This window comes from Panthera tigris, chromosome C1 (genome assembly GCF_018350195.1).
Source record: "Panthera tigris isolate Pti1 chromosome C1, P.tigris_Pti1_mat1.1, whole genome shotgun sequence".
NCBI classification, from domain to species: domain Eukaryota; kingdom Metazoa; phylum Chordata; class Mammalia; order Carnivora; family Felidae; genus Panthera; species Panthera tigris.
The window spans coordinates 95,494,169-95,513,784 of NC_056667.1; the positions used below are offsets into that span (position 1 = coordinate 95,494,169).

Below are 19,616 nucleotides of genomic sequence, written 5' to 3' on the forward strand. Positions count from 1 at the left end.
GGGTTTGAGCCCCACGTCAGGCTCTGTGCTGATGGCTTGGAGCCTGCAGCCTGCTTCAGATTCTGTGTCTCCTTTCTTTCTGCCCCTCCCCTGCTCGTGCTCTGTCTCTCTCTCAAAAATAAATAAACACTAAAAATATTTTTTAAAAAAAGAAGAAAATATGGTCAATATCATCAGTTGTAGGAGAAATTAAAAGCAAAAAGCCTGACAATGCCAGGTGCTGACAAGGATGCAGAATAACTAGATCTCTCATACTTTGCTAGTTGGATTACAAAATGGTTTGGCCAATTCAACAATAGTTTGAGTTTCTTAAAAGTTAAACATGAACTTGCTACGTGACCCAGCAACCCCAATGCTGGGCATTTTCTCAAGAGAAATGAAAGCATATGTCTACACAGACCTCTGTGTGAATGCTTATAGAAACTTTAGTTATAATAGCCAAAAAGTGGAAAAAACTGAAGTCCATCAACTGGTGAACAGATATCCAAATTATGGTACATTCACACCAAGAAATGTTACTCAGCAATAAAAAGCAGCAAACTATGTATAAATGCAATGAAATGGATGAGTCATAAAACGTTATGTTAGGTAAAGAAGCCAGACATAGAAGGTTACTCTGTTACAACACTTCTGACATTCAATTTTTTCCACAATGACCATTTTTCCAACAACTCTCCAGACTAACCTAGGTCCTACAGTTCGATTCAATGCTGACACTAAGTACCTAGAGTTAGTGTCCAATTCCACAGGTTTAAAGGCTCAGTCCCACAAGGCTGTCCTTATTTCAGATTCCAGCCACAAGTCCCAGGTTGTTTACCTGTACCTCTGACCCACTTGCTGTAAGTTGGGAGTTCCCACAACTCTTTTCTCAGGTTTGGCAATTTGCTAGCATGGATCACAGAACTCAGGGAAACACTTTGCTTACGTTTATTGATATATTCTAAAGGAGACGACTCAGGAACAGCCAAATGAAAGAGATGCATAGGACGCAATGGATGAGGTATGGTGGGGAGGCGTGGCGTGGAGCTTCCGTGTCTTGTCCGAGCATCCTACCCTCCGAACACCAGCCCGTCAATGTATTCACCAACCAGGGAGCTCTCTAAGCCTTGCAGTTTAGGAGTTTTTATGGAGGTTTCACTGTGTAGGCATGGTTGATTAAATCACTGGCTGTTAGTAATTGAACTTAACTTCCAGCCCCTCCCCTTTCCCCAGAGCTCGTGGGAGAGGGGCTGAAAGTCCCAACCCTCTGATCAAAGCCTTGGTCTTTTTGGAGACCAGTCCCTATCTTGAAGCTATCTAGGGGGTTCTAGACACCAGTTATCTAACTAGAATGCAGAAAACACTCATCACCCAGAAATCCAAGGGTTTTAGGAGCTCTGTACCAGAAACTAGGGACAAAGATGAAATATATATTTCTTATTATGCTAGCTACATACTATGTGATTTCATTTACTACCTTCTGGAAAAGGCAAAACTATAGGGGACAGAAATAAGACCAGTGGTTGCCAGGGGATGTAGGGAAGGGAAAGAATGGACTGCAGAGGGGCAAGAGGGAATTACTTTGGCTGTCTGAAATGTTCTATATTGGGGTGGTAGTTATTTATATAGATGCCTTGTCAAAATTCATTAAACTTGAGTCTTATAAAAGAGATTAATTATTGTATGTAAAGTATATCTTAACAAAGATGACTTCAAATAAAAGCATTTTCATCTGTTATCTTTTGTAAATCCCCTGGCCCCAAAGGATGTGACATATACATTATGACTGCTGTGAGGGAATGAAACAAAAATTCCATCAGTGGGTACCTGGTATGACTTCCACACAAATGTCCACTGGCTGTGGTGAGCAGTGCCAATAGAACAAGATTCAGTAGAATTTTTCAGATGTTTTTAGTCCAAAGCTTCTCTGGTTATCCATGGTTCAGACTGGATGTTTCTCCTCTTTGGGGCCTCATGTGCCTCTCTATCCTCTAGAGTCTGCTGCTTTAATAACTTCTTTTGGCTTCTCTTTACCTTCCTTTTTCTGCTGCTTCTCTGCTTTCTGTTCTTTCGCCACAAGCCGATAATTGATGCCCATGCCAATGAAGAGATAGATGCCTGCGATAATTAGGATCACACCACACGCCCAGTATGTGTATTTGTAGTCTCCATAGATGTCATTCAGACGACCTGAAGATATCCAAAACACAGTTATGTGGGCAAAAGTGAACAAGTATACCTTTCCCAAATGAAGCTGAAGGATCTACTCAGAAAGATGTCAACCAATCCTCAAAGAGCCCATAAATGACAAATTAGTCTAAAAAAAGAACTGCTAAAAATTATCTCATCTTTTATGATGTCATACTTGGGTTTTAGATGGCCTTGCATATTTTGTTATTTTTAGCAACTTGAAAATAATGAAATCTTTCCAAATTTGAGCCAGGAAAGACCTACAGATCATCTGGAATCAATTCTCTGGATTCACAGTGGAAAAATTTGTTGCTCAAGAGAGGTTTAGGAGTCTTGCCCCAGGCCACAGAGCTAACTGCAGTCTCCTGGCCAATGCTCTTTCGCTGACATCAGCATTTCCCAAAGAGCGGTCCCTGTGAACACTTGGCCTGTGCTATACAATTAACAGCAACACCTTTCCACCATTCGAAGTGCTTAATCCTCATAACAGGCAGATTCTGTCATCATTCCCGCTGTATGATGTACAAACTGAAGTACAGAGACCTTAAGTAACTCGCCCAAGGTCACAGAGCTCATAAGTGAAATAACATGGCTTTTAATCCAGGAAGTCTGACACTGAAGCTGCACCTGTAACCTCCTGAGTGTTCCCAAAGTCAAACTTAGGGAATGGCATAACATATTCTTTTCTGGTAAAGATTCACCATGTGCATATTAAATAGGCTTTGCAAGGTCCTCTGGTAATCTATCAAACTTGGGGTTTCCAAAAATTTTTTGGCCATGAAATCCTTGTTATAGTAAAATTTATTAGCATCTCACCCAATTGGTTAATTAAGGAATAAACACCCAAGAAGACTTAATACAACCAATTCAAATATGATTCCATATGCTTTTCTAATTCAGGACATTGTTCATTCAGCAATATTTATTGGGCTGACACATACACTTGGCACTGGGCTGCTGGCCCTGAGGATAAGGGAGAGCAGAGGAGAGAACATCCACAGTTCAGTGGAGAAGAGAAATGTTAATCAAATAATTATACAAGCCGTGACAAGGAGTGTTTGAAAGCAGAAAATAGGGGGTTGGGAGCAGCAAGCAGGGTCAGGAAAGCTTCTCTTACAGTGTAAATGAAGCAGGGACCTAGAGGAGGATGGGACCCATCTAGGAGGAGGGGATGGGAGAAGGATGAGGCCAGAGCACAGCAAGTGCAAAGGCAGGTGGTAGGAAGCTGGGGTGTGAGAGGGGAAGGAGGAAGGGCGGGGCTGTTGGAGCAGAGAGAACAAAAGGTGAGTGACAGGAAATGAGGCTGGAGAGATTGGAAGCCAGGCTGGGGGGCGCCTTGTAGGCCACAAGGGAATTTGCTCTCCACCCCAAGAACAATGGGAAGCAACTGGAAAGATCTCATCAGCTGGAACATTGAGTTTGTATTTGCCTGCAGAGTAGAAAACAGATTGTAGGCTGGCTAGAGTGGATATGGGTAGACCAGTCTGGAGGCTGCTGGAGCAACCCAGATAGGGGACAGGAACTGTGGATGGGGTGGTGTTGTGACAGAAAAAGTGGGCCAACTAGAGAGAGATTTAGGAGCTTACAGATTTAGAAATTTATAGGACTTGGACTCTCATTGGATATAGGGAGGAATGAGGACTGGGAGTCTAGAAAAATCAGTAGTGGATTTTCTTTTATGAATCCTTCCTTACTTATAATGCATAATCTAAAAAGCATGAGTCATATTCAGAGGAAGTCCCAATTACTACTGCATTTTACATTAATAGTAATTTTAGGGGCGCCTGGGTGGCTCAGTTGGTTAAGCATCCAACTTCGGCTCAGGTCATGATCTCGCAATTTGTGGGTTTGAGCCTCATGTTGGACTCTGTGTTGACAGCTCAGAGCCTGGAGCCTGCTTCGGATTCTGTGTCCCCTGGCCCACCCCCACATCTCCCCCCACTCACGTGCTGGCACGTGCGCTCTCTCGCTCTCTCTCAAAAATGAATAAACGTTAAAAAAATTATTTTAAATTGTAAACAATTTGGTACTCTCAAAGAATAATCCATCAAGTTTTATGGTCACTTACTTGTTGTGTGAACTTGGGCAAGTTATTTCACTTTTAAAAGCCTCTGTTTCTTCGTTGATAAAGAGGGGACATTAACAGTCTTACCTTATAGACTTGTGAGTTATGACAGGGTATATGAAATTATCTAGACAGTCCCTGGTACACTGTGAGCCCTCGCCTGGTAACTCTTATTATTATCTTAAATATTACTACTATGATAAATTCCACAATTAAAATGAAATTACCGAAGTATTTTAAAGGTAGAGTGTATATTATATGTTTTTCTATAATACACATTAGTTTTATAATCAGAAAAGTTTATCTTAATGAATGTTTAAGTTTGTAATTGTTTTCACTCTCCTTTCAGCTTGATGGTTCAATGTAATTTGATTCTGTAAGTATCTGAGGAATTATGCTGTTCCAAGCATTGTGCCAACACTGAGGCCACAGAGATGAGAAATATTGGGGCGCCTGGGTGGCTCAGTTGGTTAAGTGTCTGACTCTTGATCTCAGCTCAGGTCTTGTTCTCAGGGTCGTGAGTTCAAAACCTTCCTTGGGCTGCACACTGGGCATGGAGCCTACTGATAAAAAAAGAAAAAGGAAAAAAAAAGAGACATGCTTGCTCTCTGCCGCCCAGAGGCTCACTAATCTCTGCTTTTTATCACCTTCCCAATTTTCGATGCCTGTTTTATGTTAAGAGGACCAAAGAGGTAGTAAGGCATACTATACCTAAAAGTGGCGGCCCCAGGAGGACAGGACAGCATTCCACAATGGTCACCAATCCCACAGCGCTGGAGAACCTCTGGGGTCCAACAAGGTCCATCAGTGTTTCGAATAATACTGAGCTAAACCACCCAAATGCAAATCCAAGGAATCCCGCATAGACACAGAACCCAATGTAGCTGGAGGATAAAGGTGCTAGCAGATGACACACTCCATTTGCAATAATAGAAGCAGCAAAAAAGTACTGAACTCGAGGTCTTATCCACTTCGTGTTGGCTACAAGTCCCATAGAAGGTCTGGCTACAATATCGACAAAAGACAGAATGGAAAGAAGGAAGGCAGCCTTCTCACTAGAGTAATGTTTACTCTTGCCATAATTACTAAGAAAGACTAAAGGAGTAGCCAGCCCAAAAGCCATCACCACGTTCCCAGAGAGGTATAGTAGAAAGCCTCTGTGGGTAAACAGGGATAAGTCTATAACTTTGTTAACTCTTTGAAAAACTGATTGTTTCTCGTCTTTGGGGTTTCTGCCATTAAAATCTGTACTTGCATTATTTGTCCCCTTTTCTACATCAGATCTTCCAGCATCCTGAAGGGATTCTTTAGACCCGTCTTTCCCTGCATTCGTTGGCGGGGGCCCTATTGGTCGCATCAGGGCACCAGCTACACAGCAGTTTAGTAGGAGGCCCCCAAGAATTAGGAAACTTCCTCTCCAGCCAAAGATACCGAAGAAAGCCTGATTGAGGGGGGCCAGGGTAGAGAGGAACACAGGGCTGCCTGCCATGGCCAGTCCATTTGCCAATGGTCGCCTCTTGTAGAAATACTTGCCAATCATCGTCAGAGCCGGATTCAAGTTGAAGGCAAGCCCAAGACCTGTGGAGGGGAGGAAAAGAATTACATACCAGAATAAATGTCAGAAACATATTTGTTATTGATCAACTAGACAAAATGAATGGCAGGAGGTCAAAATCATCATTGTAAGAGAGGTGATTATAACTAGTAAGTAGATGATTAAGTGGGCTGCTATCGAATAAATACAGACATAAAGTCTCTTTATGCAGCAAATACTAGATTTATAATATAACATTAAAATAATTCTTTGATGTTAGCAACAATAAGAATAATATATGTAGACTCCTTAGTTTAATTTCATAATTTAGGTAATTGAAAACAAAAAGGAGAGAGGATAAATCTCATAAATTCAGGAAGTAAGACATAAATGGTGGGGCTGAGGTCAGAAAAAGAAGAAAGAGGGAGGGATGGAAAGAGAGAGAAAACATTTTGGGACAGTAAAACACAACACTGTGAAGATGCTAATACACGTTAGTAGATCCATTAATGTAATGTAATTTCTATGAGAATGCTAACGTATTCAATTTTTCAGATGAGGTAGAATGACTCTAAAATATACCCGGAGAACAAATGCATTAGAAGTATTCAAAAAGGGTAAATAATTGGTGGGACCAACACTAACAGATGTATAAATATTTGCTACAGTTACAGCTACAGTAATTAGAACAGTGTGCACTTAGTCAAAAGGAAAAACTGATCAATGAAATTGGGCAAAAAGTCCAGAAACAGAAACAAAAGATACATTTAAATAAATAGGGAAGAGTAGATTTTTCAACCAATGGAGCTGAGACAAGTATCCCAATAACCTACTAAGTGTTCTCCCATTCTTGTTCCCTTCCCAGGGAAACCAGACTAGAATGCCACCCATTCAGTCTCTCCACTGACTGCCATCCACAGCTCTTCACCCTGGATTAGGAAGCACCATGATTTGGCCCTTACCTACCTCCCTACCCACATCTCAGTATATTCTCAGACATTCTGAGGGCATCTGTTCCTCTAGATTTTCACAAAATCTAGAGGAAGAACTCCTACTTATCGTTCACATCTCAACCCAAGGTAACCCATTGAGAGGCCTTCCCTTTAGGGGTCATTCAATCCTTCACCAAAATTCTCTGTTTTAAGTTTTTGCAAAGCACTTCTCACTAGCTAATATGTATTTATCTATTCATTTATTTGTTGGTCTGTTTATTGTCTGCTTCCCTCCACTACAAAGGAAGAACCTTGTCTGTCATGTTGACTCTATCCCCACAGAGCTTGGAAACAGTCCCTGACATATCAATAGGGACTCAATAAATATTTATTGAATGAATTAATAAATGAAGTAATGAACAGGCTGAATAGCCAAGTGAGAACAATTAAGTTCTGTTCGTTCCTTATGTTCTTCACATGCTCTAGATGGATTAAAATATTTAAATGTTTAAAATGTTCATGAATGTAGTCAAAGTACAGATCCAAAAAGATGATACCTGTTATTGGCATTATCTCACATCCTGCAGGTGGGACTGTACATTATTATAACCTTTCTAAAACAATATCAAAAACCACATCAAAAACCTTTTCCCTGAGTAATTCTACTTCTAAAATTTGTCCTATGGAAATTATCATGTTCACAAAGATGTATAGAGAAGTACTATCATATAAATATGGTTTATTAATAGTGAAAAATATAAACAATTTAAAGGTCTTTCTATTCCAGAATGGTGAAATAAACTATGGTATATCCATCCAATGGAAAATAGTAGCTGCTACAGTATATTTAGTGAAATGGGGGACTATATACATAATGCACTATTATGTAAAACAACCCGGTTACAAACATTATACATAATTTTATCCCCTTTATTTTCTAAGAAAAGTACATGTGTATGCATAAAAAATACGAGCATCAAAATATTAATGGTTTTCTCTGAATTGTAGAGTAATGGGTGATCTATATTCTTTATCCTTAGTAGTTTCATTTTCCAAATGTATCTATTAAGAAAGGGGGAAGGGAGGTTTCCTCATGTGTGTCCTTAAGCCCTTGAAAATGTATATGAATTCTCAACCAGAAAATTCTTGCTTTGTATCTGACATTTTCTCTTACTCCAAATTGAGCCAACTTCTTCTTGGGTGGAAGGATAATGAGTGGGAATAGACGATAACCCCCATTTCAGCAACTTGTCACACCCTATCACCACTGTTTCTTAAGCTTGAAAAAAAAAGGAAGAAAGAAAAACTTTCAGTAAAATACAACCACCCAATGGCTCAGTCAGTTAATCGTTTGACTCTTGATATAGGCTTAGGTCATGATCTCACAGTTGTGAGTTTGAGCCCCACAATGGGCTCTGCACTGATAGCAGATAGCTGATAGAGAAGAGCCCGCTTGGGATTCTCTTTCTCTCTCTCTCTGTCTCTGCCACACTCTGCTTATACTCTCTCTGTTTTAGCAGAGATAAAATAAATAATAAATAAAATAAATAAATCAACTTAAAATAACCACCCAAAGTGCCAGAACTTTCTTTTTTTTTTTTAATTTTTTTTTTTAACGTTTATTTATTTTTGAGACAGAGAGAGACAGAGCATGAACGGGGGAGGGTCAGAGAGAGGGAGACACAGAATCCCAAACAGGCTTCAGGCTCTGAGCTGTCAGCACAGAGCCCGATGTGGGGCTCGAACCCACGGACCGCGAGATCATGATCTGAGCCGAAGTCGGACATCCAACCAACTGAGCCACCCAGGCGCCCCCAGAACTTTCTTTAAAGACATGTTTTTCTGGTACTATGAAATTAACATATCTATAGCTCTTAAAAATGGTAACCCAATCATTTTTCTAAGAACTTTCATTTCTCAAAAGAATTGGCAGATGAATGCTACAAATAATCTGCATAAAAATTAATGCTTCAAAATACATCAGTAGCAACTCACCTCCAATGAATCCAACGTACAAGTAAAGTTCCTGTACAGTGTTGGAGAAAGAAGCTGCAATCAAGCCACAGCCTGACAAGCAGCCACCAACAATCATGGTTGGACGACTGCCATATTTATTCACCAGGATACTGCTGATAGGACCTGGGAGAGAGCGAGTAACTCAGTAACATAGAGGAGAAGCCCCCCCACTCCCATCCACACCTGCGCAAGGCATTACTGACACAAAAGGATGCCAAGACATAAGTACCCCACCCCACAAAATAAACAGATAAAACAGAAGACACTGGTAAGAAATAGTGCTTTCTATTTTATATCAGAGTTACAGTTTTGTGTAATGGGAAAAATCTAGCATTGATTGTATATCTATACACTTACAACATATTGGATGGATTTTAACTGAAGTATGGAAGACCTAACCTATCTCCTTTAAGGCAAAATAGGCTGCAAATAAGTATTTATAGGATTCTTCATGTATCTAGGATATTACTGACATATATATATGTAGCAAGTTTGCTCTGTTTTTAATTTTTTAGATGATCATCTGATGCAAATGCACATGAACATGATGAGATGTATGAGCCTGATCAAACTTCTGACTTTAGAGCATATTTTCAAGTTAGCTAAAAGGTACTTTGTTTCTCAGAGAAAACAACAAAACCAAAACAGAACTACAAAACAAGAATGCCTACCATCACTTTTCTTCAACATTATACTGGAGGTCCGAGCCAGCGCAGTAAGAGAGGGGGGAAAAAGGTGTAAGGAAAGGAAGAAACCAAACTATCAGTATTTGCAAAAGATATGTTAGTCTATCTTAAAATTTTGAAAAAAAAAACAAAACACCTACCAATAAACTATTGGAAGTATTAAGAGTTTAGCAAGGATATATGATTAAAACATAAAACATCAGTTGACATTCCATATACCAGCAACCACACATAAACATTTTTAGTGAAAGTTATCCTTCATAATGATATCTGCTTTGCAATATAACTGAGCTAACAGCTCACAGTTGTATGTAGCCTTTATTGTTAAAGGGAATGAAAAATATGCCTCAAATCGCATAGCCTCAAAAACTAACATTTCAAGTATCTTACACAGAAAGGCATCAAGAACAAAAAGTATTCAATATGGGGTTTTTGTCCGCCTTTTGAAAGCTAAAAGAACAGACCTTCTGGGTACTTACCTCCAGCATACATGACAGCGAACATAATAGAAGAGATCCATGACACCTCGCTGGTGCTGGCATTAAATATTTCTTCAATTTCTTTGTAAAATACAGAAATAGATTTGCCAAATGCACAAGAGAAGCCAATGGAAATAAAAGCTCCAGTAACCACTGCCCAACCCCAGCCTCCATCTGGGGGGCTGGGTCGAACTGGACCTTCATTCGATGGTGACATTGTAAGTGAAGATGAATTCCAAAATGCAGTGCAAATCCAAATATCTAAAGGATATGAAATTAAAATAGTACATAACAAGTAGGTCAATAAAAAGCACTTCCATAAAACCCCTTAAACTTATGTTATAAAATAAGTGAAAAGCTTTTCAATAGTACTTGTACTCTGTGAACACAGTAGAAAAAGTCCAAGAGTTAGAGTATTGCCCCCAATTTTTATAGGCTTGAGGTTAAAAACTCATCACCACTTGAACTGTATGCCCAAGCCCTTTCAATCCTTTTCAATAAATGTTTTGCTTTTTCAAATTTATAAACATACCTGTTTTAATAATAGATTAGTAACTTTCCACATTACCAGAGATAACTAAATAACTCATCTGACTTATCTGCATGCAAATCTCACAAATACACACACTATAAAAGTTTCACAATGTAGTATTTCCTTTATAATTTCTCTCATTTCTCAAAATATATTCTCCAATACTCACCTGGTTTTTATGTTCCTAGAATTTATAGGCTAACTTAGAAGTGTCAGGAAGGGGGCACCTGGGTGGCTCAGTCAGTTGAGCATCCGGCTTTGGGTCAGGTCATGATCTCGAAGTTTGTGAGTTCGAGCTCCACATCGGATTCACTGCTGTTAGCCTGTCAGCACAGAGCCCACTTCAGATCCTCTGTCCCCCTCTCTCTGCCCTTCCCCCACTTGTGCTGTCCCCAAAATAAATAAATATTTAAAAAAATTTCAGGAAGGACATACTAGTATCCCATAAAACTCACTAGATATATGGCAACTTCCTTCCTTCCTTCTTTCCTCTCCCTCTCTTTCTTTCTTTTCTCTTTCTTTCTTTCTTTCTTTCTTTCTTTCTTTCTTTCTTTCTTTCTTTCTTTCTTTCTTTCTTTCTTCTTAGATTATGCAACATGCAAGCAGGTGAGAGGGGCAGAGGGGGAAAAAGAGAGGGAGAGAGAGAATCTGAAGCAGGATTCACTCTCAGTGTGGAGCTTGTTGTGGGGCTCGATCCCACAAACCTGGGATCATGACCTAAACCAAAACTGAGAGTCGGCCACTCAACTGACTGAGCCTCCCAGGCACCCCAGACATACAGCAATTCTTTAAAAAGTTCTTTCCACTTTGGTGCTATTATGAATAATGCTGCTATGAAATTTTGTGCACAGTCTTTTGTGTGGACAGGTTTTCAATTCTTTCAATTCACTTTTACTTAGTAAAAATGCTAGGTCATATGGTAATTCTGTTTAACATTTTGAGAAACTGCCAAACTTTTTTTTTTTTTGCAAAATGGCTGCACCATTTTACAATTCCACCAGCAATGTATGAAAGTTCCAATTTTTCTACATCATCACTAACATTGTTTATGTCTATGATTTCTAACTATCCTAATGTGTGTGAAGTGGTAACTCATCATTATTTTGATTTTCATTTCTCTAGTAACTACTGATGGTGAGCACCTTTCGTGTGCTTATTGGACATCTGTATAACTTCTTTGGATATATGTCTTTGGAGAAGTGTCTTCTTTGGAGAAATGTCTATTCAAATTCTTTGACTAAGATCATGATCTTAGCCGAAGTTGGACGCTTAACCAACTGAGCCACTCAGGTGCCCCCTGATTACTGTAGCTTTACACTAAGTTTTATTTATTTTAATTTTATTTTTTTAAAGTTTATTTATTTACTTTGAGGGGGTAGGGCAGAGAGAGAGAGAGAGAGAGAAATAATCCCAAGCAGTTTCTGGGCTGTCAGTGCAGAGCCAGATGTGGGGCTTGATCCCAAGAAATCTGAGATCCTGACTTGAGTTGAAATCAAGAGTCAGACGCTCAACTGACTGAGCCACCCAGGTGCCTCACTAAGTTTTAAAATGAAGAAGCATAAGTCCTCCACTTTTGTTCTGTTCCAAGGTAGTTTTGATGACTCTGAGTTCTTGCATTTTTATATAAATTTTAGGATCAGTTGTCAATTTCTGCCAAAGGGGGTGGGGGGAAAGGCTGAGATGTTGAGAAGGACAATGTTGAATGTAGATTTGGGGAGTAATGCCATCTTAATAATATTAAGCCTTCTGGTCTTCTGATCTAGAACACAGGAAGTTTTCCCATTTATTTAAGACTTCTTTCAGCAATGTTTTGAAGATTTCAGTGTACATGTCTTGAACCTCCTTGTTTAAATTTTTTCCTGAATATTTTACTATTTTTGATGGTATTGTAAATTGATTGTTGATTGTTTTCTTACTTTTGCTTTTGGATTTTTCATTGGTGGTGTATTGTCATATAATTAGTTTTTGAATATGAATCTTGCATCTTACAAACTTAACTCATTCATTACTTTTAATAGATTTATGTGTCGATGTGCATGGATTCTTTAAGATTTTCTGTATATAAGATCATGCCATCTCTGATAATTTTACATCTTCCTTTACAATGTGAATGCTTTGTTTTTTTCATTGCATCATTAGCCTGGATAAAATCTCCAGTACAATGTGAAATAGAAGTCATGCGAGTGGACATCCTTGTCTTATTTTTGACCTTAGAGGAAAAGATTTTATTAGCTCACCATGAAGTATGATGTTACTTATGTTTTTGGTTTTTTTGTAGATTATCTTTATTAAGCTTGGGAGTTTCATTCTATTTCTAATCGTTGAGTGTTTTTATCATGAAAGTGCATTGGATTATGTCAAATGCATTGTTTAAGTCTATTAAGAGGATCATGTGGTTTTGGTCTTCATTTCATTAATATGGTTTGGCATACTGACTGATTTTTATGTTGATCCGCATATGAATTCCCATGTTCATGAGATAAATTCTGTTTGTCATGATATATAACCCATTTTATATGCTGTTGAATTCAGTTTAATCCTATTTGGTTGAGAATTTTTACTATATTAGTAAAGGATAGTGGTTTGTAGTTTTCTTTCCTTGTGGTATCTTCAGTTTTGGTATCAGGGTAATTCTGGCTTCAAAGAACAAGCTGGGAAATGTTCCCTTCCTTACTATTTTCTGGAAGAGCTTGTAAAGGATTGGTGTTAGTTCTTCTTTAAATGTTTCACAGAATTTACTGGTGAGGCCATCTGGGTTTCCAGTTTTCCTTGTGGGATTTTTTGATGACTACCTCAATCTCTTTAATTACAATAGGTCTATTCAGATTTACTTGAGTCACTTTGGTAGTTTTTTTTTTTTAACGTTTATTTATTTTTGAAACAGAGAGAGTATGAATGGGGGAGGGTCAGAGAGAGAGGGAGACACAGAATCTGAAACAGGCTCCAGGCTCTGAGCTGTCAGTGCAGAGCCCGACGCAGGGCTCAAACTCATGGACGGTGAGGTCATGACCTGAGCTGAAGTCGGACACTCAACCAACTGAGCCACCTAGGCACCCCTGGTAGTTTTTTTTTAAATATAAATTTGTTAATTTCATTTAGGTTTTATAATTTTTTTAGCATGTTTATAGTATTTCTTTACAATCCTTTTTTTTATTTCTGTAATGATATACAAAGGGTTTAGTCAACGAGGAACAGTCCTCACAAGACTGCCCACACTTTTAACAGCAATTGTAAATTTGGTAGGGAAACCCGTGAAGTGTTTCCAAAAACTCTCTCAGGTTTGGTAATTTAATGGAAGCTCTCACAGAACTCACTAAAAACTATTATGTTTATAATTTCTTGCAGGGAAAGGACACAGGATAAAATTAATCATAGGAAAAGATGCACAGGGCAGAGTCTGGGAGAAGTCCAAATGCAGGGTTTTTTTTTGTTTTTTGTTTTTTGTTTTATTTTTCAATATATGAAATTTATTGTCAAATTGGTTTCCATACAACACCCAGTGCTCATCCCAAAAGGTGCCCTCCTCAATACCCATCACCCACCCTCTCCTCCCTCCCTCCCCTCCTCCCCCATCAACCTTCAGTTTGTTCTCAGTTTTTAAAAGTTTCTTATGCTTTGGCTCTCTCCCACTCTAACCTCTTTTTTTTTTTTTTCCTTCCCCTCCCTCATGGGTTTCTGTTAAGTTTCTCAGGATCCACATAAGAGTGAAAACATATGGTATCTGTCTTTCTCTGTATGGCTTATTTCACTTAGCATAACACTCTCCAGTGCCAACCACGTTGCTACAAAGGGCCATATTTCATTCTTTCTCATTGCCACATAGTACTCCATTGTGTATATAAACCACAATTTCTTTATCCACTCATCAGTTGATAGACATTTAGGCTCTTTCCATAATTTGGCTATTGTTGAGAGTGCTGCTATAAACATTGGAGTACAAGTGCCCCTATGCATCAGTACTCCTGTATCCCTTGGGTAAATTCCTAGCAGTGCTACTGCTGGGTCATAGGGTAGGTCTATTTTTAAGTTTTTGAGGAACGTCCACACTGTTTTCCAGAGTGGCTGCACCAATTTGCATTCCCACCAACAGTGAAAGAGGGTTCCCGTTTCTCCACATCCTCTCCAGCATCTATAATCTCCTGATTTGTTCATTTTGGCCATTCTGACTGGCGTGAGGTGATATCTGAGTGTGGTTTTGATTTGTATATCCCTGATGAGGAGCGACGTTGAACATCTTTTCATGTGCCTGTTGGCCATCTGGATGTCTTCTTTAGAGAAGTGTCTATTCATGTTTTCTGCCCATTTCTTCACTGGATTATTTGTTTTTTTGGGTGCGGAGTTTGGTGAGCTCTTTATAGATTTTGGATACTAGCCCTTTGTCTGATATGTCATTTGCAAATATCTTTTCCCATTCCGTTGGTTGCCTTTTAGTTTTGTTGATTGTTTCCTTGCTGTGCAGAAGCTTTTTATCTTCATGAGGTCCCAGTAGTTCATTTTTGCTTTTAATTCCCTTGCTTTTGGGGATGTGTCAAGTAAAAAATTGCTACGGCTGAGGTCAGAGAGGTCTTTTCCTGCTTTCTCCTCTAGGGTTTTGATGGTTTCCTGTCTCACATTCGGGTCCTTTATCCATTTTGAGTTTATTTTTGTGAATGGTGTGAGAAAGGGGTCTAGTTTCATTCTTCTGCATGTTGCTGTCCAGTTCTCCCAGCACCATTTGTTAAAGAGACTGTCTTTTTTCCATTGGATATTCTTTCCTGCTTTGTCAAAGATTAGTTGGCCATACGTTTGTGGGTCTAGTTCTGGGGTTTCTATTCTATTCCATTGGTCTATGTGTCTGTTTTTGTGCCAATACCATGCTGTCTTGATGATTACAGCTTTGTAGTAGAGGCTAAAGTCTGGGATTGTGATGCCTCCAAATGCAGGGTTTTTGATCATCCTCTTCCCATGGTCATGGATAGCATTATGTCTTCCCAGACACAGTGTGTGACAATACAGAGTATTACCAACCATGGAAGCTCACCTGAATTTTTAGTGTCCAGAATTTTCAATTGGGCTTGATCACATATTACTCACATGGATAACCTTTAGTCTCCAGCTTTTCCCATAGGGTAAGCTAATATCTTTAGTTTCCATTTCTTTTGAAGGTTGGAAATGATACAATATGGCCAAATGTTCCAGACAAAGAAAGACACTCCTATTAGGCAGGAAGTTTCAGAGGTCTAGAGATAATATCACAGTAGCCAAGGGCAAAGGCCAGATCTCTCTATGGGTGAGGTTAATTCTTTATTACATGGTGTACCCTCTTTCATTTCTGGTTGAGGCTTCTCTTTTATTTTCTTGGTTAGTTTAGCTGAAAGTTTGTCAATTTTCTTGATCTTTTGAAAGAACCATCTTTTGTTTTCATTGATTTTCTCCTGCTGTAATTTCTAGTTCATTTATTTATTTTCTAATCTTTATTATTTCCTTTATTCTGGTTGCTTTGCATTTAGTTTGTTTTTCAAGTTTCTTAAGATAAAAGGTTGTTATTAGTTTGAGATATTTTTTCATTTTAAACATGGACATATTCAGCTATAAATTTTTCTCTAAGCACTATTTTAGCTATATTCCAGAAGTTTAGGTATTTTTATTTGTATTTTTGTTTTCATTCATCTCAATGTGTTCCATAATTTCCTTTTATGATTTCTTCTTCATTAGTTATTTAGGAATGTGTGAATTTCCACATATTTGCCCATGTGCCCAATTTTTTTTTTCTATTGTTGAGTTCTAATTTCATTACATTGTGGTCAGAGAATACATTTGAGTCCTTTTACATTTATTGAGACATGATTGTGGCCTAATACATGCTCTGTCCTTGAAAAGGTTCCATGAATACTTGAGTGTATGTTCAGCTGTTGCTGTGTGAAGTGTTCTATGTTTTTTGGTTTACTTGGTTTATGGTGTTGCTCAAGTCTTCAGTATGTTCCTTGACTTTCTAGGTAGTTGTTCTATTGAAACTCTATTGAATCTCCAACTATTATTCTCGAATTGTTTATTTTTCCCTTTAATTCCATCAATTTTTGCATCATGTACTTTGGAGGCTCTGTTGTTAGGTTTATATACATTTATAATTGTTAGGTCTTCCTGATGGATTGACCCTTTTATCATCATAAGATATCCTTCGTTTTGTGTAGCAACAATTTTTGTCTTAAAGTCTATTTTGCCTGATTTTTAAAAATGCTTACTTATTTATTTTTGAGAAAGAGCAACTGTGAGTGGGGGAGGGACAGAGAGAGAGAGGGGGTGGGGAGGGAGAGAATCTCAAGCAGCCTCCACACTGTCAGCACAGATCCTGACATGGGGATCAAACTCACGAACTGTCAGATCACGACATGAGCCAAAATCAAGAGTCAGATGTTCAACTGGCTGAGTCACCCAGGTGCCCTGATTTTGCCTGATATTCTTATAGCCATTCCTGTTTTCCTTTGGTTACTGTTTCATGACATGTCATTTTTTTCATGTTTACTTTAAATCTGCCTGTGTCTTTGAATCTAAAGTGTGTCTCTTCTAGATAGCACATAGTTGGATCATTTAAAAAATCAATTGTGCCCATTTACAATTGCACCAAAAATAATAAAATATCTAGGAATAAACTGAACCATGCAGGTGAAAGACCTGCATTCTGAAAACTATAAAACTTTGATGAAAGAAATTAAAGATGACACAAACAAATGAGAAGATATTCCATGCTCATGGATTGGGAGAACAAATATTGTTAAAATGTCTAAACTATCCAAAGCAGTGTACAGATTCCATGCAATCCCCATCAAATACCAATAGCATTTTCAACAGAACTAGAACAAATAATCCTAAAATTTGTATGGAACCACAAAAGACTCCAAAATAGCCAAAGTAATCTTGAAAAAGAAGAACAAAACTGGGGGTATCATAATCCCAGATTTCAAGTTATATTACAAAGCTATAATAATCAAAACAGTATAGTAATGGCACAAAAATAGATGCATAGATCAATAGAAAGGAATAGAAAGCCCAGAAATAAGTCCATGATTATATGGTCAATTAATCTTTGACAATGGAGGGAAGAATATGCAATGGGAAAAGGACAGTCTCTTCAACAAATGATGTTGGGAAAACTGGACAGCTACCCACAAAAGAATGAAACTGCACCAATTTCTTATATCATACACAAACATAAACTCAAAATGGATTAAAGACCTAAATGTGAGACCTGAAAACATAAAAGTCCTAGAAGACAGCACAGGCAGTAATTTCTCTGACGTCAGCCAACAATTTTCTAGCTATGTCTCTTGAGGCAAAAGAAACAAAAACAAAAATAAACTATTGGGGCTACATCAAAATAAAAACCTTCTGCACCGTGAAAGAAATAATCAACAAAGCAAAAAGACAACCTACTGAATGGGAGAAGATATTTGCAAATGACATACCTGATAAAAGGTTAGTATCCAAAATATATAAAGAACTTATAAAACTCAACATCAAAAAAACAAATAATCCAACTGAAAAATGGGCAGAAGACATGAACAAACATTTCTCAGACAGAAAACAGACAGATGGCCAACAGACATATGAAAAGATAACCAACATCACTAATCATCAGGGAAATGCAAATCAAAACCACAATGAGATATCACCTCATATCTGTCAGAATGTCTATAATCAAAAACACAAGAAACAACAAGTGTTGATGAGGATGTGGATAAAAAGGAATCCTCATGCACTGTTGGTCAGAATGCAAACTGGTGCTGCCACTGTGGAAAACAGTATGGGGTTTCCTCAAAAAATTAAAAATAGAATCACCATATGATCCAGTAATTCCACTATTGGGTATTTACCCAAAGACTATGAAAACACTAATTTAAAAAGATATATGCCCCACCCTATGTTTTTTGCAGCATTATTTACAATAGAAAAATTATGGAAGAAACCCAGTTGTACATCAGTAGATGAATGGCTAAAGATGTGGTGTGTGTGTGTGTGTGTGTGTGTGTGTGTGTGTATACATACATATATATGGACTATGGACTATTAGCCATAAAAAAATGAAATCCTGCCATTTACAACAATATGAATGGATCTACAGGGCATAATGCTAATTCAAATAAGGGGCACCTGGGTGGCTGAGTCAGTTAAGTGTCCAACTTTGGCTCAGGTCATGATCTCAGTTTGTGTTCGAGCCCCGCATCGGGCTCTGTGCTGTCAGTGCAGAGCCCACTTTGGATCCTCTTTCTCCCTCTTTCTCTGCCCCTCACCCCTTCCCCAGTCATGCACACATGTGCACATGCTCTCTCTCAAAAATAAATAAACATTAAAAAAAAAAAAGGATGAAATCCTGCCATTTGCAACAATATGGATACATCTATAGGGTATGATGCTAAGTGAAATAAGTCAGTCAGAGAAAGGCAAATATCATATGATCTCACCCATATGTGGAAGTTAACAAAACAAATGAACAAACAAAAAAGGGACAAACAAAAAGACTCTTAAATATAGAGAACAAACTGGTGGTTACAAAAGGAAGGTGGTGAAGGGATGGGTGATACAGGAGATTAAGAATACACTTATTGTGATGAGCACTGAGTAATGTATAGAATTACTGAATCACCATATTGTACACCTGAAATAATAAAACACTATATCATACTGAAAAATTTTTAAATGTTTATTTATTTTTGAGAAGGGGGTGGGGCACAGAGAGAGGGAGACACAGAATCCAAAGTAGGCTCCAGGCCCTGAGCTGTCAGCACAGAGCCCAATGCAGGGGTTGAACCCACAAGCTGCAAGATCATTACCTGGGTCAAAACCATGTTGGACACTTAACCGACTGAGTCACCCAGTCACCCCGAACATACTGAATATTTTTAAAAAATGGGGTACACAGTCAAAACATATAGGAAAAAATGTGTTATAAATTTGCTATTCAGTTAGTTAATAAAAATACGATGTTGGTTTTCTTCACTTTGGGGGCAAAATAAATTCTTCCAATCACTGCTTTTTGATTGGAGTTTTTTTATTTATTCATATTTAATGTAATTACTGATAAGCAAGGATTTGTTTTCCATTTCCCTGTTTTCTCTATGTCTCACGTCGATTTTGTTCCTCTATTTTTCCATCACTGCTTTCTTTTGTGTTAAATAGATATTTTAAGTGTGCCCCTTTATTTATTTATTTTTTTATTAAAAAAAAAG

General features: G+C 38.2%; 1 protein-coding gene across 2 annotated transcripts in view; it reads right to left on the reverse strand.

The window, feature by feature from the left end:
* Positions 1 to 541: 541 nt before the first annotated feature.
* LOC102963062 (monocarboxylate transporter 1-like) overlaps positions 542 to 19,616 on the reverse strand; it is a 29,531-nt gene continuing 10,456 nt past the window's right edge. The window contains exons 2-6 of one of the 2 annotated variants that reach the window (XR_006221817.1): positions 9,882 to 10,142; positions 8,696 to 8,839; positions 4,946 to 5,812; positions 1,807 to 2,169; positions 542 to 1,137 (exon numbers count right to left, since the gene is read on the reverse strand). Coding sequence is in view for 1 of the 2 variants with exons in the window: in XM_042998213.1 (XP_042854147.1) it covers positions 1,964 to 2,169; positions 4,946 to 5,812; positions 8,696 to 8,839; positions 9,882 to 10,098 (1,434 nt within the window). In the remaining variant the exon portion in view is untranslated. Of the gene's footprint in view, positions 2,170 to 4,945; positions 5,813 to 8,695; positions 8,840 to 9,881; positions 10,143 to 19,616 lie in introns of both variants that reach the window. The other variant, XM_042998213.1, reaches the window with a different exon arrangement.